The sequence below is a fragment of the Limulus polyphemus genome, unplaced genomic scaffold, assembly GCF_000517525.1.
Source record: "Limulus polyphemus unplaced genomic scaffold, Limulus_polyphemus-2.1.2 Scaffold4838, whole genome shotgun sequence".
In the NCBI taxonomy this organism is placed as follows: Eukaryota; Metazoa; Arthropoda; class Merostomata; order Xiphosura; family Limulidae; genus Limulus; species Limulus polyphemus.
Window position 1 is genome coordinate 43,710 of NW_013670448.1, and position 24,169 is coordinate 67,878.

General features: G+C 33.4%; 1 protein-coding gene across 3 annotated transcripts in view; it reads right to left on the minus strand.

Moving 5' to 3' along the window:
• The window catches only part of LOC106471761 (GRAM domain-containing protein 4-like), a 56,942-nt gene that overhangs the window by 26,158 nt on the left and 6,615 nt on the right, over positions 1-24,169 (minus strand). For all 3 annotated transcript variants that reach the window (XM_022400372.1, XM_022400370.1, XM_022400371.1), the window contains exons 3-11: positions 22,792-22,909; positions 20,438-20,585; positions 18,509-18,633; positions 18,226-18,406; positions 15,798-15,823; positions 13,749-13,840; positions 8,788-8,879; positions 2,501-2,546; positions 1,210-1,278 (exon numbers count right to left, since the gene is read on the minus strand). In XM_022400372.1, coding sequence (XP_022256080.1) covers positions 1,210-1,278; positions 2,501-2,546; positions 8,788-8,879; positions 13,749-13,840; positions 15,798-15,823; positions 18,226-18,406; positions 18,509-18,633; positions 20,438-20,585; positions 22,792-22,909 — 897 coding nt within the window. The remainder of the gene's footprint in view (positions 1-1,209; positions 1,279-2,500; positions 2,547-8,787; positions 8,880-13,748; positions 13,841-15,797; positions 15,824-18,225; positions 18,407-18,508; positions 18,634-20,437; positions 20,586-22,791; positions 22,910-24,169) is intronic.

Sequence of the window (24,169 nt, forward strand, 5' to 3'; positions counted from 1 at the left end):
ACAACAGTCACATTATCTGTTTTATTAAAAAAAAATACAACAGACACACAACAGTCACAGGTTATCTGTTTTAATAAAATAATCACAGACATACAACAGTCAGGTTATCTATTTTAATAAAATAATCACAGACATACAACAGTCAGGTTATACATTTAGGGATTGAGCATCATATTACAAAAGTGCTCTGCTTTAATACAATAATCTTTTTCTCAGTGTATGTACAGCAAGACAAGTACGAGACACAACCTTTTTACTGATTATCTTAAGAAAAAGTACATCACTACATCAGTAGTAATGATACATAATCCACCAAACTTTGTTTTATTTTCATTTTTGTTGCACTGGACTTTGAATACTTTCAACCAGAATGTCACCTTATGAAACACAGGGGTAAGCACACAGGTCAGAAAGGCCTTGGGTTTTGGTACAGCCTTTCCTACCTTAGATCTGCTGACCAGAGAAAAGGTATCTAGTCAGTAGTGCCCACAGCTTATTATGTGAAAAGCCATAACTGAACAGCAGGATAGACTAATACAGTTATAAAACCTCTATATCTGAACATGTGAAGTGGCTCAAACCTTGGATCTTCATGCTAACCACTAAGGCAATCCCAAATATTTAAGGATCAAAGTAATTTAAAAGAAGATGCAATGTGCCTCTTAAAAAAAATACTTTACAATGAATGGTAACACATATATAATTAATGGAATACTTTTCTAATATTTTGTTGAAGTGCAGTATTTCCAGCATATATGATTTGACTAAAGGACTACTAAGCTCTGAAAATTTTTTTATCTTCTAAGTGTTTTATTTTTACAGCTTCATCAACAGATTACAATGTTGTCTTTGTGTTAGTGCTTGCTTACTCAAATGGAAAATAATTTTCTTTAACTGTACAAATGTAACTATCACTTGTCTGTCAAATCAAATATACTGAACATAGATATGAACAGCAAAAGCATGGTGAAAACATAAAAGATAAGAATAAGACTTCCTGTCAAATTTACTGTGACCATTTTCAAAAACAGTATTTGATCTGAATTTTATCTTCTTTAACAAATAGACAAACTATTTCATACTTCCTTTTTGGAACCCTTTCCAGTTGAAGACCTGTCACATATTTTAAGAATCAAATTAAAAGTATATTTTCATAAAAGTTTTAGAAATCAGGAATCACCTCTTAGAAATCTTTAGAAAAACACCTACCTGTACTTTGCGAGCTACTTGTAGAACTAACTGAAATTTGTCTGTAACTCCCAAATCTTTATCTCCTTCCTATAAGAGTTAAAAGTTATAGATTACAACTTGCGGCACCACAAAAATGACCAACAAACACTAATAACTCATTCATTTGAAAGTTTCGACATTTTCTGCTGTAAAATTAAAACTAAAGCATCATGAAGCTACACATACAGGGGGTATTAATAATAGCATATACTATTACATAGAAATCAAAGCCTGAACAAATGACAACTTCATTGTGTTTATTATAAAAATCTGCACTGTTCTCGCATTGAGAATGTAACACTGAAATAACAGAAAATGTAAAACAAAGTTGTAAACCTCAACTGTCACAGGTCATAGAAAAATGAATAATAAACCATATTCTAATAACCCATGAGTGAAAGCAAAGAAGACTATGTTGTAATATGTCAGCCATGCTACATCTGCCATATCCAGTGCTGATGAATGAGCCTTTCGCCCAATACCAGATCTCATTAGACCAGCTGAGATACAACAAATGTATCAGTGGTCTAGGTGCTATTTATATCATCAACTTTCATGAACAATGACTGTTACAGTGTGAATCAGATTGAGCATATGAATAGTAATAATGACCAATGTTATTTAAGTTATTTATAAATCAGATTTTCATGAGACAGCATTATTTATTCTGTGTTAATTTTAACCTCAATTATTTATTAATTTATATATTCATTATTATTTTATATTTGCTTTATAGTTATAATTATTTAAAAATATATATACACGCACGTGCTTGTGCGTAAACTGTTCCTTTTTACAAAAAAATAAACAAACTAAGTTTGAATCAAAATTTCACCAGTCATTTATTACTGGATTTCAAAAATTGTTGCACCAGACAAAAGCTTAGCTTTTTTTCTGTCAGATTGCCCATTTTTATTGAAATATCTTCAGAGATGAACGAAATATTCTAAAAGCATTGAGGATTCCTGGGCAGGTGTATGTGTATGACCAAATTGATCATTTTACAAGTCTTACTTTAGTATATGACCTTTGTACTCCCTTCTTAAACCCTCAAACAATTATTATTCATCAAATCACTTTTTAAAGTTAAATTTGTACTTAAAAGTTCCAGAAAAAAAAATTAATATGTACATTGTCACACACACACGCATATACATATATATATATATATATAAATATATTTATAAACATAATTTAAAAAATATTTTCAAATATGTAGTTAATATTTTTATATGTTACAAAAGTATTTAAAAAAAGGTTTACTTCTTACCTCTTGTTCATTTTTTCTTGTAACATGGTAAGTTGAAAACCAACCCCTGAAACAAAGACAAAACACAATGAAAAAAATGCATAAAACTTATAATTTTTCTATACTGAAAATGTATTTCCGATAGGTACTTAACTCCCTTACATGATTAGCTATTATCGTCCAGTGCTACCCTCTATATGCGAACTTTTTATAACGCATTCCATAAACCTTCTGCACCCCCCTCTGTTGGAAATATCATGTTCCAACATGTCTCTCATGCAAATCACCATGCTTCATCTCCTTCTACACTCCTCTACCAAACCTTCACTTCGAAGTTTGGAAGAAGGCACTAGCATTGGAACTGGCATCCACATGAAGGTAGGATGAGGGCACTCAATCGAAGGGTTAACTGCAAGTACGACAGCTCAACTCCAGTGTGAATTGAAAGTGGATCAGGAGGCCACATCATCCCGTAAGGGAATGGCTCAACTCCAGCTGATGTGTAAAAGGAAGCTGGAGACAACATCATCTCAAAAGGTGATGGCTCTACTTCCCCTAGTTTTGTAAATAGTAGCAGGAGGCCAAATCTACCTAGAAGGTGACGGCTCAACTCCCACAAGTATAATAGGGATAAGGAGGCCATGTCAACCAGAAGGTGATAGCTCAACTCCATGAGTTGTGTAAATGGTAGTGGGAGGCCACGTCATCTTGGAAGGAGATGGCTCAACTCCAATGTTGGTGTGTGACATGATCAGGAAGCCACATCAGCCAGCAAGGTGATGGCTCAACTCCTCTGGAGGCCACGTTGCATCTACACCAGAAGAACATCACCGCCCTACTCTCAACTGTCTGGGGAACTCATTTAAGAGGGTGCCTCCATGGTCCATAACCCCAGCGGTTTGGAACTGAAAGTGGAAAGGGCTCCCATACTCCACTCGAAAAAAGGAGAGTGACTATGCGGTGGAGAACCCGGAGAAATGTCATCACTGGAGACAGTGCAATGGGTGAACACAAAAATCTATTCTGAAAAGCAGACTATACCTGGTTATTTATGCAAGGCATGGCAGGGATGGGCATCAAACTCCTTCTGCTTTACCCATGTACTTCATGAGTGATATGGTCTGGAATGGGTGTGTTTATGAAGCAATGACATCACGAGGTTATTCACCTGCAAGTGTTCTTGTGGAAAACCCCATCTCTAAGGTGAGCATGAGTAGCCATGGACTAGAAAATGTGAGTCAACATGGCAGACAGTGCGGATTTAAAGTTAAAGAATAACTGGACAGGCACTACTAGCCACAGAGTGGAATCCATGATAAAAAAATGAGAGAAAAGGCCCCTAAAAAAAGAAAATTAAGAAAACTGACTAGTTAAAGTCGCACTGAAGTCTGGAGAATGGCCACGTGTTAGACGAACCACCGACGCATAGGATAACAGGATACAATGAAGATAGTGGGAGATGAATGTACAGGGAGTGGTCCACATGCCGGATTGAAGAATCTCCTCCATCGGAGAAGCGAGGGAAAAGGTGAGATGTCTGATTTGATGGGAGGAAACATGGAACAAGGTACAGGAGGAAGAAGGCAGGAAAGAGTAGGCTAAGTGAACCAAAAGACAGACCCGATTCTTAAGGGTAGATGGGCAAAGATTACAAAGGTAGGAAGACTGCCACAGGATAAATAGCCAGTTGTGTGTTATCAAAAAGATGCAGTACATGTGATATAACAACGAAGGGTCCTGACCAGACACAGAAGTCTAGCCAGATCCAACTGATGGTAAAGATGGGATATAGAAGGCAGGTAAATAGGAGAAAATGAACAACCCTCCTGAGTTGCCAAGATGTTAGGGAAGAAGGAACGAGTGAGATAAAGGAGAAGATTGGTAGGGTGATAAAGGGTACGTGATATGTCTAGGGCAAACAGATGAGACCGTCGATGACCACAGGCCACTGGAAGAAGGAAATAAGTTTTAAGGGGCAGATTAAACAAGGAGCGTGAAGAAAGTGGGTCAAATGGAGGTAAAGTGAGAGCATGAACGACCACATTAATGTCCCAATCTGGAAGGGCAGGATGCCTCAGCAGCCATCAAATTCTTAAGGAAAGCATGAACCCAGTAAGAACAGGAGAAAGGAAAAACCTTATGGTATCGGGAAAAATGGAAGGTATGAGATAGGGCTGCCCAGATATCCTGAAAGCAAAGAGACCAAAGAACCATGGTCAAACAGCCAGGTAAGAATTCCTTAACATGAACCACAGAAGGCTTGTCAGCTGGAAATTCTCTGTTAGCAGACCAACAGTGGAAGACTTTCCACCTACAATAGTAGACTTCTAAGGAAGACGGTCCTAAGGAACCAGCTAACAAGGAGGCAACTTAATGCAGGAAACTGTATCTTCTCACCAAGGGCCAGACAAAAGGCAGGCATGAAGACAGAGAACAGGGAGATTTGGATGTAAGATGTTGACAAAGAAGGTAGGGAGGAAGTGGAAGAGGAACTGGTGGTATCAGGAGCAGACACTTTAACTTGGGAAACCAAAGTTGTGCCCACCGAAAGGATACTATCAGGAGGACTCGGCAAGGAGAGGAATGCAGCAGCCAGATTGGAGGGTAAACATACAGGTATATGTGTGACCAATCCTGGCTGAAAGCATCAACCGCCATGGGATGGGGATACGGTACAGGTGACCAAAAGAGGGGCAACTTGGAATTGAGGTTCGTGGCAAAAGCATCTAATTGGGGAGAACCCTAATGATGGCAAAGGTCTTGGAAAACGAGAGGATTCAATGCCCATATCGTTGAATAAATCTGTTCTGATCATGAAAGATGATTTGCGACGAGACAGAAAGCACCAGGTGCATGACATGCGATAAGATGATCGTGATGTGCATGGGCCCAGTATAAGAGTTCTAACATTCAAAAACAGAGGTCTCTGGACCAGGTGCTTCCCTTGTAACTGATATGTGCCACCACCATAGAGTTTTCTGAATGAACCATCACCAGACAATGACATACAAGAATAAGGAAGTGATGTAAAGCCCGACATATTGCCCGAAGTTTGAGAACATTGATATGCAAGACAGATGTGTCCATAGACCAACAGCCCAAAGCTTCCTGGTGATTGAACCATGCCCCCCAACATGGAAGGGATACATCCATGAACAAATGTTGATCCAGACATGGGAGAAGAAGTGACAAGCCCATCGATGTATAAGCTTTGTCCAGCCACCAATGCAGATCAGCTCGCAGGGAAGGAGGAAGGGAGATGATGGTGGAAAGAGAATCTCGAGCAAGGTTCCATCGGTCGTGAAGCACTTATTGCAGGGATCTCATGTGGGCATGACCGAGAGGGATAAGTGCAGTCATAGAGAACCACATCCACAAAAGCAATAGAACCTCATGAGCAGTAAGTGAACAAGTCAAGAGGGCTCGGCGAACTAAAAGTAAAGGAGAAGGCATGGCACAACTGATATTAGTGTCGAAAAAGACCCCTATATGAACCAGGTAGTGTGTGGGTTGAAAGAATGACTTCTCCAGTTTGATCAACCAGCCCACTTGAGCTGCCACAGAAAAAAGTTGGTGGGTATGATGGGATTTAGAGGAAGAGGAAAGAAAATGGAACAAGAAAGAGGAGGAGGGGAAAGAAACTGGAGAGTGAATCCTTCTGATAGAACCTGTATCACCCATTGATCCTTGATGAAGGGAAGCCATTGAGGAAGAAATTCCAACAGTCGAGCTCCTACCAGCCCCAAACCCACAGGGTAGTCACAGGCAACAGATGCTTTGTCATTGAGGAACTTGAAAAAAAGAAGTACCCCGACTAGTAGGAATGGGTAAAAGTTGGGAGGATGAAGGACTGGAGATGGGAATAGGGGGATATGAGGCTCTGACTGAGACAAACGAGCGACAAAGGACATGACGGTGGATTGCTGATGGGCAAAAAGAAGTACCCCGACTAGTAGGAACAGGTAAGAGTTAGGAGGTGAAGGACGGGAGATGGGAATAGGGGGATATGAGGCTCTGACTGAGACAAACGGGCAACAAACGGCATGACGGTGGATTGCTGATGGGCTGATATAACCCGAGGTTGATAGTTTCTGGGACAGTATCAAAGACATGACGTCTCAAAAACGAAGCAAGACGTAAGTCCTGTAGATATGGAGAGGGTAAACTGACCCGGGTCAATACAACGTCCCTACCAATAAGGTCCCAACAGCAAAGAAATCATGTGTGTAATGCCAGAGCTGAGGAAGAAATGGGGGCTAATGTGGAGGAAAGAACGTGCATGATTTCTGTGGAGTGCCTCAGAGAGGAGAAGTATGGAAGAAAGATACTGTAGCAGGGTGGTTAGGGTAAGACTAGGGCGAGAATATTGGGCATGGGAAGACTAACATTATAATTGGGAGCTGCCCCCAGAGAGGTAACAATGAACCCAACAACTGCTAATCCAAAATGGATAGTCAGAATGATGGTAAGGAAGGGTGTGCTGATCCAAGGGCCTTGGGGGTTGAGGCAGGCTGATCCCCTCACTTAATTGAGAGACAAAGTAATCAACATGTACCCAAATATCTGGGGAGGGAGAAAAACCAAAATGGTTAAGAAGAGGTTTCATGTAATAAGGAGGGTAGGAGGAATAAGGTATAGGAGAAAGGGATAAAACATCACAAACCTAAAACACAAAAACAATGAAGATCGAATTAGACCTAGATGATTCCTCAGGAAGCAAGTGGGAAGAAATGGCAAACTCTGGAGGTGGGAAAAGACAATCAAAATCCTTGTCATTCTGTAGAATTTTCGCTAATTCAGGAGGAGTTTGGGTGATGTAAGGGGACAAAATTTAATCCATGTAGCATTCAATCTTCTGAGGTATAAAAGCATGTCACTCGAACCTGAGAAACAACATTACTTGTTGGTGTGACTCCCAAAGTGGTAATGCGAACTTCAGAATTCATAATGCAAAACTGAACTCACAAGTGATCTAGTTCTGCCGAAATAGATAGCGACAAATTGAACTGGGTTATAGTAGAAAAGAAATTAAAAATTAAGTTAAAAAAGAAACCACTTTTGGCAGGAAAAAATGTTCCATCATCAGATGGTAGCACTAGCCAAAAAAAAAAGTCTGAACTCGAACGCTGCCATATAAGAAGTGAAGGTTCGGTAGAGGAGTGTAGAGGGAGTTACATGCATCACATGAGCATGTCATGCTACTATTAGTTAAAAGATGACATATGATGATTTGCATGCGAAACATGTTGGAAAATGATATTTCCCACAGAATGGGTGCATAAGGCTTGTGACATGTATTCTGAAAAGTTTGCATATAGAGGGCAGCACTGAACGAGAATAGCTAATCTTGTGAAAGAAGGCAAGTTCCGTATCAGAAAATTATATACAGTGAATTCACAAACCATAAACTAATTCTTTATTAGAACTTGAGGAATTTCTACTCTTCTTAAACCCTCAAAAATTATTCATTAAATGGTCACAAACAGAAAATTAGATCCATAACATTATATATCATTTAACATATTATTTCATTGTTTCAATTATGTAAAATACGTTTTTTTAGATTAAAAACAGCAGCTAATGAATAGCAGAATTAAATGCAATAACTATCATAGTACCAGGGACCATATGTTTTACTAGCAATGCCCATTTAAAAACATATTGTAAGATACTTGCAAAGCCAGAAAAAGTAGTAGCCCATGCAAACAAAAAACATTAGAAAATGATGACAGAAAAGCTGCTGTAATTGGTTCCATGTTCAACAAACAGCACCATAATACAAAAAAAAAGGGACTGTCAGAGATAAAATAAAAATTGTGATGGAAAATATGTCGGACAAAAAGATGTGTTCACGAAAACCTAAGCTCAAAAACATTATTTTTCATTGCAAAACACAATTCAATAAAATCAAAATATCAGGTTAGTTTTGCAAATTTTCAGAGCATTTTTAACATTTTTACATCAGTAGTGAAGTGTGGGTAAGAGCTAATAAGATAACTGTCACTTTTTATCTCCCCTCTGCCATAACGTATTGACCACAAAACAATAACCAAAATGCAGTGAGCCACCATTTATGAATATTAATAAAATCATTACATCTTACAGCAACATGCAGAGGGAGTTTATAAAATATCTTTGTTTTATTAGTTGTCTTTTTTTCTTCTTCTTCAGAATAAAAATAAAGAGTCTAAAATGATGCCTCCTCAGAAAGAAAAATGCAAAGATATTATCCCTTTGGCTCCAATGAAAAAGATCTCTTATACAAAAAACAGCCCAAATGGTAAGCACATATTGAGATTTAAACATACCTGTGCTGGAGATAGTTGAGCAACAGTTGACAGTTAGCCAGAAACAGAAGTAAAGGCAAAAACCAACCATGGTACACTGTATAAATATATACCTGCATGCAGAAAGTAAAGAAAATACTTTAGAAAATTCATTATTTAATATTTGTAATGCATATAGGTGTATAGAAGGCATTTGAACACTAGAAATAAATTACCTTATAACACCAAATCTGTTATTATTCTTTAATTGGACACTCAACATTTTGCTTTACAGCTTCTTCAGGAGTGTTCCGCTAAACCAAAAACATAATTGACAGTACACAGCTTCAATTGTTTGAAAAAATCCACTTGAGATACTGTTCAGTACATAATGTAATACAGAAAACCAAGTAACTGTTTTGAAAAATATTAAAATACTTTAAGTTATCTCTTACAATGCAAGAACTTCATCAGGACACAAGACAATAACGTATGTAATGCAAACCAATAAAATACTAAACTAATGGTATATACACACTAAGTTATATTTTTATTATTATTATTAAATAGTTATCAAAGATGTTTCTCAACACAGTGGTACATTGTGTTCACGAAACATCTTCAGCATTTCTATAAAGTTCATACTGATCAGTAATATATTTACATCATAAATCCACTTCACATCTTATCAGAAATAAACAAACTTATTATTATGAATAAAAAACATTACAGAAGTCAACAACTTTACTCATGCAATAACTTTTTTCCCTTATTGCACGTATCACATTACTATTTTTTTACATCCATTTTTTCCAAGTTAGCTATGCGTATTTCAGATTTTTGTTTATTCTATGGAAACTTCTCTTAAAAACCTTATTTCCCAGATAAATATACTGAAAATCCAAATTACTTACTTAAAGGACTAATGTATAAAATATATATATAAAACAATTAGACCTAAAATGTTTATTTCAACTATGAAAACAGAAATACAAAATATTAGCATTATGGGCATTTATATATATTTTCAACACAGAAAAAAATAAATAAACGTATAATAACAACTACAGTACTATAAAAATTATTACCTTTCTGGATACTTAATGATATACCATTAGGAATTATGATAAGTTCAGAAAAAAGTATGGAGTAAATGGTAACAATAATATATATATGCATAAGAGTATAGAAGAATTATTTCGGCCTGATGGTTAAGGTGCTCAACTCACAATCTGAGAATCATGAGTTTGAATCCCCATCACCAAAAATGCTCACCTTTAGGGTTCCTGTCATAGCCAGCCACACAAGTGCAAAAATTCTTGACTAATACAAAATATTTGAGCAGCCAACCCCCAAACTATAAGGGACTGAGGTTGAATGAAGAAGAACTTGTAAATACTATTGTCTTACAACTACTCGAATGAAATGATCTGTCTTAAGCTGAGTTTAAGGTCCTGAGTATTCCAAATACAACCATGATAAATAGCATTAAAGTGGACTGTATTAATCTTTATTACACAATTTGTCTTGTTAATTTCATGTAAAACATTGTGATTGTAATTTTCTCCTTTGTCATTGGTATAAGACTGAAAATGGTGTATCATTATTGGCTGAAATAGACTATATAATACCACTGAGAAGCAAGGTTGGCCAAGAGGAAATATTGAGTGCATGGAGAATTCTTCCTTGTTAAAAATACTGCAAACTAAAAACAAATCACTATAATCGTATATATAATAAGGTAAATTTCAAATAATCTTGTATACAGAAAAGAAAAAAAAAGATCCATGACCAGCACCTTAACAGTACTGCAATATTTCAAGAGAAAGATCCATAACCAGCACTTTAACAGTACTGCAATACTATCACAAAAAGACCATGACAAGCACCTTAACAGTACTGCAATGTTAGAAGAGAAAGATCCATAACCAGCATCTTAACAGTACTGCAATATTTCAAGAGAAAGATCCACAACCAGCACCTTAACAGTATTACAATATTACAAGAAAAAGATACATGACCAGCATCTTAACAGTACTGCAATATTACAAGAAAAAGATCCATGGCCAGCACCTTAACAGTATTACAAGAAAAAATCCACGGCCAGCACCTTAACAGTATTATGATATTACAAGAAAAAAGATCCATGACCAGCATTTTAACAGTATTGCAATATTATAAGAAAAAGATCCACAGCCAGCACCTTAACAGTATTACGATATTACAAGAAAAAGATCCATGACCAGCATTTTAAAAGTATTACAATATTATAAGAAAAAGATTCATGACCAGCATCTTAACAGTTTTACAATATTATAAGAAAAATATCCATGGCCAGCATCTTAACAGAATTACAATATTACAAGAAAAAGATCCATGACCAGCATCTTAACAGTATTGCAATATTTCAAGGAAAAGATCCATGTAGAAGAAAAAGATCCATGGCCAGCATCTTAACAGTTTTACAATATTATAAGAAAAATATCCATGGCCAGCATCTTAACAGTATTACAATATTACAAGAAAAAGATCCATGACCAGCATCTTAACAGTATTACAAGAAAAAGATCCATGGCCTGCACCTTAACAGTATTATGATATTACAAGAAAAAGATCCATGACCAGCATTTTAACAGTATTACAATATTATAAGAAAACGATTCATGACCAGCATCTTAACAGTATTGCAATATTTCAAGGAAAAGATCCATGTAGAAGAAAAAGATCCATGGCCAGCATCTTAACAGTTTTACAATATTATAAGAAAAAGATCCATGTAGAAGAAAAAGATCTATGACCAGCATCTTAACAGTATTACAATATTACAAGAAAAAGATCCATGACCAGCACCTTAACAGTATTACAATATTACAAGAAAAAGATCCATGGCCAGCACCTTAACAGTATTACGATATTACAAGACAAAGATCCATGACCAGCATCTTAACAGTATTACAATATTATAAGAAAAATATCCATGACCAGCACCTTAACAGCACTGCAATATTTCAAAAGAAAGATCCATGACCAGCACATTAACAGTATTACAATATTATAATTTTCATGTACAAGAACATAAAATATATTAACAATTTATTTTTTTCTTTGGTATAATGAATATCTCAATAATGTTTAAATCATTCAAACAACTTTGTGGGAAGTTCATACAATCTTACATCAATCAAACAACTGTAGGGAAAGGACAGACAACCTTACATCAATCAAACAACTGTATGCAAAGGACATACAATCTTACATCATTCAAACAACTGTATGCAAAGGACATAAAATCTTACATCAAACAACTGTATGCAAAGAACATACAATCTTACATCATTCAAGCAACTGTATGCAAAGAACATACAATCTTACATCAAACAAATGTATGGATAGGACATACAATCTTACATCAAACAAATGTATGGATAGGACATACAATCTTACATCAAACAACTGTATGGATAGGACATACAATCTTACATCAAACAACTGTATTGATAGGACATACAATCTTACATCAAACAACTGTATTGATAGGACATACAATCTTACATCAATAAAATAACCATGCAGGAAGATTCTGTATTTTATTTTCTATTTATCTGCACTTGCATAATTTTGTAAACTCTGATTTTCAAGTTAAACTTTCAAAAATAGTTCTATCAATTTCAAATCATTTTTTGGCTCTTAGATCAAGGGTCAAATGATAAAAAAAAAGTTCAAAATTGTATGCTACTGATGTCTATACACACTCAGTAAATATTGGCTTTAGTCTACCAATGTCTATATACACTTGATAAATGTTGAATATAGTCCACTGACATCTGTGCATGCTCAGTAAATATTGAGTATTGTTTATTGCTGTCTATACATGCTCAGTAAATGTTATGTATTGTCTATTGATGTATATATACACATTCATTAGATGTCTATACACATTCAGTAAATTTTGAATATAGTCTACTGATGTCAATACATGCTCAGTAAATGTTGAGTATAGTCTACTGATGTCTATACACACTTGATAAATGTTGAGTATTGTTTACTGCTGTCCATACACATTCAGTAAATGTCGAATTTAGTCTACTGATGTCTATACATTCAGTAAAATTTGAATATAGTCTGCTGATGTCAATACATACTTGGTAAATTTTGAGTATTGTTTACTGCTGTATATACACATTCAGTAAATGTTGTGCATTATCTACTGATGTATATACATTCAGTAAATGTTGAGTTTAGTCTACTGGTGTCTATACGTGTTTGATAAATGTTGAGTATAGTCTACTGGTGTCTATACATGTTTGATAAATGTTGAGTATAGTCTACTGGTGTCTATACATGTTTGATAAATGTTGAGTATAGTCTACTGATGTCTATACATGTTTGATAAATGTTGAGTATAGTCTACTGATGTCTATACATGTTTGATAAATATTGAGTTTAGTCTACCAATGTCTATACATATTCTGTAAATATTGAGTTTAGTTTACTGATGTCTATACATACTCTGTAAATATTGAGTTTAGTCTACCGATGTTTATACATACTCTGTAAATATTGAGTTTAGTCTACTGATGTCTATACATGTTTGATAAATATTGAGCTTAGTCTACCAATGTATATACATGTTTGATAAATGTTGAGTATAGTCTACTGATGTCTATGCATACTCTGTAAATGTTGAGTTTAGTTTACTGATGTCTATACATACTCTGTAAATATTGAGTTTAGTCTCTCAACATTTACAGAGTATGTATAGACATCGGTAGACTAAACTTTTAGTCTACCGATGTCTATACATGTTTGATAAATGTTGAGTTTAGTCTACCGATGTCTATACATGTTTGATAAATGTTGAGTTTAGTCTACTGATGTCTATACATACTCTGTAAATATTGAGTAGTTTCCTGATACTTTCTTTCATGAAATCACTAACTCTAGATATCACTTCATAATATATCACCTTTTATTAAATTATCCTTTTTTAACTTCACACTTACTCCGAAAGCTAGTAGAGTTGTACCTGGTGTATTCCAGTGTAACAATCCTGTTAAACTTTCCATAGCATTTACTATTGGTTTTGTAGCATAACCTAAATAAAAAATACAACAGAAACAAGTAACTCTGTAGATAAATTGATCATAATTTGACATTTTCAAGTAAACAACAACATGCAAAAGATACTTAACACATTATTGCAATTAAAATTCCATGAAAAACAATAAAATGATAAACACTGACATTATCATGTGTCCTGAGAAAATACACCTTTATTGAAGTAAAATAATATTTCCTTTCACTAATTCTGTTTGAAAGGAGCTTTTTGCACTTACCAACAAGATAAAACTATTAAGAATCTAACGTGTAAAGACGTTTATTAAGAGAAATACACACACATACACCAATATAGCCATGCAACATTTCAACTCTCTACTCAAGTTATCATCAGGCATGAGAAAATAATGATATTTAGGCAAAATGTCAATATAATTGACTATTTACAAACATTATCATTGGAGGAGAGGAAATAAGATCAAAAAACCTTAATTTTTTTAAATAAACATTCTATTTATAAAGTTATTAGAAAATCATATTATAGCAAAAATATTTTCTACCATGCCTAATTATCATTATTTTCTCATGCCTCATGATGACCTAATTAGACAGTTAAAACACTATATGACCATATTTACATATGTGTGTCTATTTCTCTGTAATGAACATTTCACAAGTTGGAAACCATGAGCTACAATATTAACAATCTATTATGAAACTGAAGAAGATACATGCCATAAGAGTAACTTTCATGTAACTGTTCCATAATACATTCTTGTTAGTGTTTGTACATGACTAGGCCTACCATATAAATGAACAATAATTATAATTAGCTTAATATTTTGATAAATGAAACTTTAAAATCTCAATGAAGAAATAGAATGTCATCAACTAATTTTAAATTATAAAGGAGTTTGTTGTTCTTCCATGTCAACTTGTTAGTAAATACAACTTTGTATTTCAAATTTAAAACATTAACTAGGTGCAAGTTCAATGTAACAAAGAAGCAAGCCAAAAGTATCAGTCTGTTTGACTATATCATCAAAGACTCCCACTCATGTTTAAACAACCAAGTAGAAATATTATGAAACACTTATGAACAATAAGTCATTAACAGCTGAATTGACATGTGAAGCACAACCAAAAAATCAGATGAATTCAAAGACATTTTATATTAAATGCAATGTGAAAAATTATAACACAAAGTTTAGAATGATAAAAACAGAAAAAAAAATATGATTTCTTTATGACATTGAGATAAATGTAATTTTTTTTTCAGTCATAAAACTTTACCAAACACTTAGAACATTGTTTTATATCTGAGGGCTTTGCAGGAATGCTAAAATGTACAAACTTTTAGTTATAAAATGCAGAAAATGTGATACAAAAATTGATACAAGCTTCTTTATCCTTCCCACTTTAATATTTCAATAAATTATTCATGAACATAAATGAGATACAACACTTAAAATGTCTAATTACTTTCATAAAAGCAATGAAAATGTTTTGTAAAATAAGTACAACTCCAACTGTTACTATGTAAAGCCCAATATACCTTGTTAAAATAACAACTGAAAGTAATTACAACTCCAATTGATACTATGTAAAACTGAATATGCCTTGTTAAACTGACAACTGAAAGTAATTACAACTCCAATTATTACTATGTAAAGCCCAATATACCTTGTTAAAATAACAACTGAAAGTAATTACAACTCCAAGTGATGCTATGTAAAACTGAATATGCCTTATTAAATTGACAACTGAAAGTAATTACAACTCCAATTGATGGTATATAAAACTGAATATCCCTTGTTAAACTGACAACTGAAAGTAATTACAACTCCAATTGATGGTATATAAAACTGAACATGCCTTGTTAAATTAACAACTGAAAGTAATTACAACTCTAATTGATGCTATGTAAAGCCCAATATGCCTTGTTAAAATAACAACTTTATTAAAACATTAATATGATATTAAATCATACTTACCAAATCGTAAAATATTTTCTTTTAGTCTGAAATCAATAAAAAACTTTTGTTATTATTACTTATTCATATCACAGATTCAAGCATAAAACCATTATCTCACAGCCATTTTCCCCACAACACAATCCAGTATATAAACACTATCAAACATAGCCATTTTCCCCACCACATAATCCAGTATAAAAACACTGCCTCCCAGTGGCACAGCGGTATGTCTGCGAACTTACAACACTAGAAACCAGGTTTCGATACCCGGGGTGGGCAGAGTACAAATAGCCCATTGTGTAGCTATGTGCTTAATTACAAACAAACAATAAAAATACTATCAAACACAGGCATTTTTCCCACCACACAATCCAGTATAAAAACACTATCAAACAGTCATTTTCCCCACCACATAATCCAGTATAAAAATATTATTGCACATAACTACTTCCCCATCACACAATCCAGTATAAAAACACTATCAAACACAGGCATTTTTCCCACCACACAATCCAGTATATAAAACACTATCAAACACAGGCATTTTCCCCACCACACAATCCAGTATATAAACACTATCAACACTTAGTCATTTTCCCCACCAAACAATCCAGTATAAAAACACTATCAAACAGTCATTTTCCCCACCACATAATCCAGTATAAAAATATTATCACACACAGCTACTTCCCCATCACACAATCCAGCATAAAACACTATCAAACACAGCATTTTCCCCACCACACAATCCAGTATAAAAATATTATCACACATAGTTACTTTTCCCACCACATGATCCAGTATAAAAATATTGTCAAACACAGCCCTTTTCCCCACCAATTAATCCAGTACAAAATCAAACATAACCATTTTCCCCACCACATGATCCAGTATAAAAACACTATCAAACAGTCATTTTCCCCACGACATAATCCAGTATAAAAATATTATAACCCATAGCTACTTTCCCCATCACACAATCCAGTGTAAAACTCTATCAAACAGTCATTTTCCCCACCACATAATCGAGTATAAAAATATTATCACACATAGCTACTTTCCCCATCACACAATCCAGTGTAAAACATTGTCAAACACAGCCATTTTCCCCACCACACAATCCAGTATATAAACACTATCAGACATAACCATTTTCCCTCCACATAATCCAGTACAAAACACTATCAAACATAGCCATTTTCCCCACCACATGATCCAGTATAAAAATATTATCACACATAGCTACTTTCCCCACCACATGATCCAGTATAAAAATATTATCAAACACAGCCCTTTTCCCCACCACATAATCCAGTACAAAACACTATCAAACATAACCATTTTCCCCACCACATGATCCAGTATAAAAATATTCTCACACATAGCTACTTTCTCCATCACACAATCCAGTGTAAAACACTATCAAACAGTCATTTTCCCCACCACATTATCTAGTATAAAAATATTATCACACATAGCTACTTTCCCCACCACACAATCCAGTATATAAACACTATCAGACATAGCCCTTTTCCCCACCACATAATCCAGTACAAAATCAAACATAACCATTTTCCCCACCACATGATCCAGTATAAAAATATTATCAAACATAGCTACTTTCCCCACCACATTATCCAGTATAAAAATATCATCACACATGGCTACTTTCTCCACCACACAATAGACTGACTTCAAAGTAATTAAGTCTTTAACTAGAACAAAGTTCTTTTATTAAATTTGTATTAACTGAAAATCTTTACAATACCATTTCATTTTATATTTTGGATAAACTAAAAGTGTCTATTGACTGACAGACAACACGCTATTGTATATTGGTGCGAGTACAGGAAACACACCTGTATGGAAGATGTTAAAAGAAAAATTTATGTCTAATAATTTAATTGTGGCTGTTAAAAGAAACATTTATGTTAATAATTTAATTGTGGCTGTTAAAATAACAATTTATGTCTAACAATTTAATTGTGGCTGTTAAAAGAACTACTTATGTCTAACAATTTAATTGTGGCTGTTAAAAGAAACATTAATGTTAATAATTTAATTGTGGCTGTTAAAAGAAAAATTTATATGTTTAACAATTTAATTGTGCCTGTTAAAGGAAAAATTTATATGTTGAACAATTTAATTGTGCCTATTAAAAGAAAAATTTATATGTTTAACAATTTAATTGTGCCTGTTAAAGGAAAAATTTATATGTTTAACAATTTAATTGTGCCTGTTAAAAGAAAAATTTATATGTTTAACAACTTAATTGTGCCTGTTAAAAGAAAAATTTACTTTATTTTACTTTCACACTGTTAAAGGTAAGCTAATATTTTATGTTTAGAAATTTACTTGCAAACTGTTAGAGGTAAACTAAGGTTTTATATATGTCTAACAATTTTCTTGCACCTGTTAAATGAAAAATTTATGTCTAGCAATTTACTTGCGCACTGTTAGAGGATCTCCTTCTCTCTCTGATTCTTTCAAGTCTTCTTCTTCCACTGCAGTCTCTGTGAAATCTTCAAAGAAATCATAAACCCAGTCATGAAACCACATTCTGAGAGAATGTCTCCAACCTGTACAAGTTGTGGGAGGTATCGGCTCAGTCGGGGATTCTTCTTGATCTGTAACCATATTAAAATATTTAATATAAAGGAGTTGTTGTAAAATGATTTAAAGTGTTTAAATATTGATTAACTTTAATATAAATAATCAAATATACTGACAGTCTTTTTCAGTAACTTCCTTAGCAATGTCTACCCATTCATCCTTTTCTGATGGTGATGGAATTTCTTCAACTTCTACCGTCCTGTTTCGATCGTGCTTCTCTCTCCTGACTAAACGTCTCAGCCTAGCAGAAATGAAAAACTTCAAATTGTCATTGTAACTTATTGCTTTAAAATAAAACAAATTTTAATAACTCTTTTTTTTTAATTACTTTATTCCAAGGAAATAGTTTAAGACAATGCTAGGTGCAGTGGAATGTTTTTCACATGTATTATATAAAAACACTCAGTAATTTGAACCAGTAGCTCTTGTTACATCTGTGTTTTCAAAACTTAGTGCTTTTATTTTTCTGTGCATTTTCACATTTTCTATGTACATAATACATATCATTCTGCATTAATTCGACATCAGAACACTATATTAACTTCAATCTAAAATGTAAAAACAATGCAGATGTCACAATGTTATCTAAATAGTCCCCCTCTAAAAGAATTATGTTAAAACCATTTCACAACTAATTTAGTAAGTTAGTTAACATGAAATTAGTCACAGGAACATTATATCCCTTACCACAAAAACAGTACTTGAAATACATATCATATTGATGATATCAAAACAATGAATCCACTCTTTCAATTAAAGCTTCATGAAATACAAGTGTTTGACCTTCAAAATACTAGACTTCAAACTATATTTAAAAGTAAAGCCATACTAGCTTTAAAGTTGCACTACAAAATCATTTTTATTGTATGTGTTATTGCTGGTAAATAATAACTTCAGTTTAAAATAAGACATGATTCAGTCATCGATAGGAATAACATACTAGATGTACTTCAACATGGTTCCCTAAAATGTTCTGTTTCAAAAGTAAATAAAACCAAAATTAGGAGTAACAAATATTTTTATTTCTTGCTTTTGAAGTTCATACGTCATGATGTGTTGTAGTCTACAGAATGCATAATTCTTCTTGTCATTCATGCCATATGCACATTTTACTGACATCACGACAGTACAAATTACAATGTTAAGCATCCCTTGTGTGACGTTATTTTAGTGTCTACTGACTGACAGACAACACACTATTGTATATTGATGGGAGTACAGGAAACACACCTGTATGGAAGAATCATTGTGCTAACACAAGCTCATTTTTATTCTCAGATCTACAAACTTAAAGCAAAGAACTAGTCAATAAATTAAAAATTTTTAGGTTATCTGCATTATAATTTCATATTAGCATTTGTAAACTATATTACATACCAGAAAATAGTCATCTATAAAAACAAAGCATGCTCTGAGAATCAATGACAAGTTTAGTTCTGGGTTATCTAATTGTTAAATTTTGCGTTTGTTTGTTGAAAAGCACAAAACTACACAATGTGCTACCTGTGCTGTGCCCACCACAAGTATTAAAATTCAGTTTCAGTATTATAAACCTTTAGACATATTGCTGAGCTACTGGGGGGGGGGGGGGGCAACTGTTAAATAAAGCATTATAAAAGTTGTATGGCACCCAATAATATTGAATCACTAAAATTACAAGTTTTGCCCTAAAGTACAGAACACTAGCATACATAATCTTTTTTTAAAGTGGAAGATATATGTTGTACTTAAGTGTTTTCCAAGCTTTACTGAATTTATAACTTCTTAGTAAATTTGGAATTTGGACATTTGGAAGTAAATTATTTCCAAACTTGACATATTAGAAAGTATTATTCAGATGCTAACTTTAATTTCCATAAGAACAAAAATTGGGTTTATACACAAAAAGCTGATATGCTATGATTAATCAAATGTTTTGACATACCAAAACATCATCCCAAGTTCTAGTTACTAGTAGCAATCAAAAATCAATTTTGTAAAATCTGAAAATTATTATGACAAGTCTCAATTTTATTTTTATTTCTGAGAAACTTCGTAGTTCATACCTTGGAGATCTGCTTCCAGCAATCTCTCTATCTTTTGTGTCCTTTTCGTGTAGTCTTTCACTCAACAATCGATTCTTTTCTCTTTCTTTTTCCAATTCCTTTGCTATATCTGGGGGTTTTTGTTCTCGAAGCTGCTTTAGTTCATTTGCTGTAAAACATGTAAAACAAAATCCTTTTAGAAATAAGCATAGGTAGTGCACTCTTCTGTAAACATGTTTTTAACATCTTACTGCTCTTGTTTTTAACTACATATGAAAGAATAAATTTCAGGTTTTGAACTTGTTTTGCTGCTGAACACTTTTAAACATTTTACAATGAACTGTTAATTAATTAGTAGGGAAAAAATACCTTCAAAACCTAGACATAACAAAGTCTATTTTCTTATAGCCACAGAGGTAAATTTCATATATCACACTACACATGTCAATTTAAAATAGTTTGGTGAACCCCTTTTCTGTTTCCTCTGTTATTTATTTCAATCTATTTTTACATGTAAAAACAGGTACTTTTGGTATTTTCTTTCCTACAGCTGAATTGTAGTGAGAATCGCTTAATTCCTATCAAGAATCCTAGTTATTATAACTATCAAGTAACATAAAACTCAGAACTACAAATAGAAAAAAAAATGGCCACAAATGTATATTTATAGTGGTATTGTGTAATGAAACCACCTAATGAGCTCATAGCACGTTTTTTAGCATGGTAATTTTACTTGTCTTTGATGAAATGTTAAAGTTCACACAGAGTGACACAAAGAGAAAAGTCATCCCTACAAGATGTAGAATTTAATGTGTGTTTTACATACTGTTGATTGTGATCTTCAACAGGGTTAGTCTTCACACATTTATCCAATTGAGGGAGCTAGAAATCAATTGGGTTACATTCTTTGTTAACGAGTTGTAGCACTAGTAGTTTTAATATACAGCAAAATTTCACAATTCAAAAAAGTATTAAGTAGTCTACCAAGTTTTGTGTACCAGGCTGTAATAATATCAGTAGACATGATTTTCCAAAATCAGACAAAAAAACGAATAAAACTTTGGATTCGCATTTCAAGCATTCGACAAGGGGTGGCGAACTGCACCAATGAATAATTGTGAATCAGAACTAGCCACCGAAATATTAAAAGTCTGCTAAATATCATGTAATTTCAGACAGCATATTGGATCAAAAAAGTGCATAAATCTATGATTAATAAACAACTTTGTGAAACAGAAGTACTGGAAGTAATTTTTATGTGTCTTTCTGAATTGTGATACTATATAATGAATGAATTGTCTTTCTTTAATAGCAGACATTTAATAAAAATTATACTGATAATATCTTTTGTAAGAGTGGTCATCCAAAACAACTGATCTGAAAATAGTTTTTATTGAAGTGGGTCTTTTTTTTAACATTTCATTAATAAATTCATCATTTTTTATACATATAATTCTTGAATTTTGTTCATATACACAATAAAATTTCACGTTCTTCTTCTGGAACACAAAAATTGACCTTGAGCTTCAAAGTATTAACAATGGTTCTATCTACCTGGAACATGATATGCTCGTGTAATTTAAGATAGTTTACACCAGACAGTGTAATATCTTCTTTCCTTGAACTTCACTTTCAACAGTGTTCTCATCAAAGATTTGGTCAGATATGGCAAGTAAATATGGGTACATTGTGCAAACAAAAATTCTATACTTATTTGTCTTCACTTCTATGGCTTTTTCATATTTTTCTAATGCCACACTTTCATACATTAACCATACTGCAAAGCTGGAAATCTTTATTTTGTTGGAGTTGTTTGAATCTTTGATAACTTATGTATGTCTTTGTGTGAGGTTAACCTTACTATTTGACTAAAATTACTAGTAGTCAATCTATAGAACTTTGTTTTTAGTCAAATTTGAGAAGTCGTTTGCTCCCATGTCAGTTCTTGCCTACAGTACATTAAAATAACATTTAAAATTACTTAATACATTAATATATACAGTTCACAAAGTCAAAGCTTTTTCATTTATCACAACCTGCCTTGCTTTGTAGAAGAATAAAAATTAATCCTACCGATTTACCAGCTCATTTTTTTGCATTAATAATTTTGTTCCTCATTTCTTTAGTTCTTTTTCAATTAAGTTAAGTGCTTTAGATTTACAGTGATGAACGAGTTAACTTAATATATTCACTGTAGATGCGAAACAATCTTGTGATCTCTTGTTAGATAGATATGGCACCAAAATGCACAGCAAGTTCAGTCTTTTTTCAACATGGAAAGATAAATGTATCAATCCACTGTAGTTTCTTTGCCTGCCTTACATGCTTAAGCACTATCAAAATTTCACATTTTTTACTTGTTTAAAATAACATACATAGCTGCTGATTTTCCAAAATAACAGCTAGAAGCTGTTCATGCAACTGGTTGAGTTGTGTCTCATAAGCTGACCGAAGATGGTCTGTGAGAAGACTGGAGTCTTGGCTGATTTCCATCTGAAAAAAAAGAGGAAACACTGATATACTTCATATTTTTAATCAGTAAGCTGATACTTAAAAATTTCCTTAAAACTACATGAAACTGCAACACAGATTTCTAAAATCTTTGTTATATACATTATTCAAGATTCTGCCTAATCACAGAATATCCTAAATTTTATAAATATCACATATTTCTTGTACTGGCTGATCACATGACATTAACAAAGCATTTATGAATGCTACAGATCTAAATTTACTGTTCTTTAAGAACGTGTATCATCATCAAAACACATTATGTGGAAAACCAACAAAGAATTATCCAATGCCAAGACCAAAATTTAGGCTAAATAAATTTTCTAAAACAATCTGTTTTCTATGTCAAATTCTACAAAGTAGGTAAGTCATAAAAAAATTTATCTTTTAAGAATCTTGTGTTACAAAAAACCTAAAATATTCTTCAGACTATTACACTTACTATATAGATTAAAATAACCAGTGAATCTTAAAATTGCATGCCTTTCAAAGTTCTTTTATTTCAAGAACATTGCATGCATCTTCATGAAACGTGCATGGTTGCACTTGATTAGCAAGGCATGTCACTACAAATAATGTTATATGTATATATACAAAAAATGGAACTCTCATTTTAAGTACTTTTTTCAACATTAATTCTAAGAACTAAAATATTTAAAAGAGAAAAACCTCATTATACGTTAAACACAATTTTTCTAATGATGTTACCTACTTGAACAGTGTGGTGAGTCTTTGTAATGATGTTACCTACTGGAACAATGTGGTGAGTCTTTGTAATGATGATACCAACTGGAACAATGTGGTGAGTCTTTGTAATGATGTTACCTACTTGAACAGTGTGGTGAGTCTTTGTAATGATGTTACCTACTGGAATAGTGTGATGAGTCTTGTTTGTTTTTCTGTGAACAAGAGATAGTTTTTAAGAAAGTATATGCTGAATGGAACTCACCACACTGTTCAAGTAGGTAACATCATTAGAAAAACTCACCACATTGTTCCAGTAGGTAACATCATTAGAAAGACTCACCATACTGTTCCAGTAGGTAACATCATTAGAAAGACTCACCACATTGTTTGAGTAGGTAACATCATTAGAAAAACTCGACCATACTGTTCAAGTAGGTAACATCATTAGAAAGACTCACCATACTGTTCCAGTAGGTAACATCATTAGAAAGACTCACCACATTGTTTGAGTAGGTAACATCATTAGAAAAACTCACCACATTGTTTGAGTAGGCA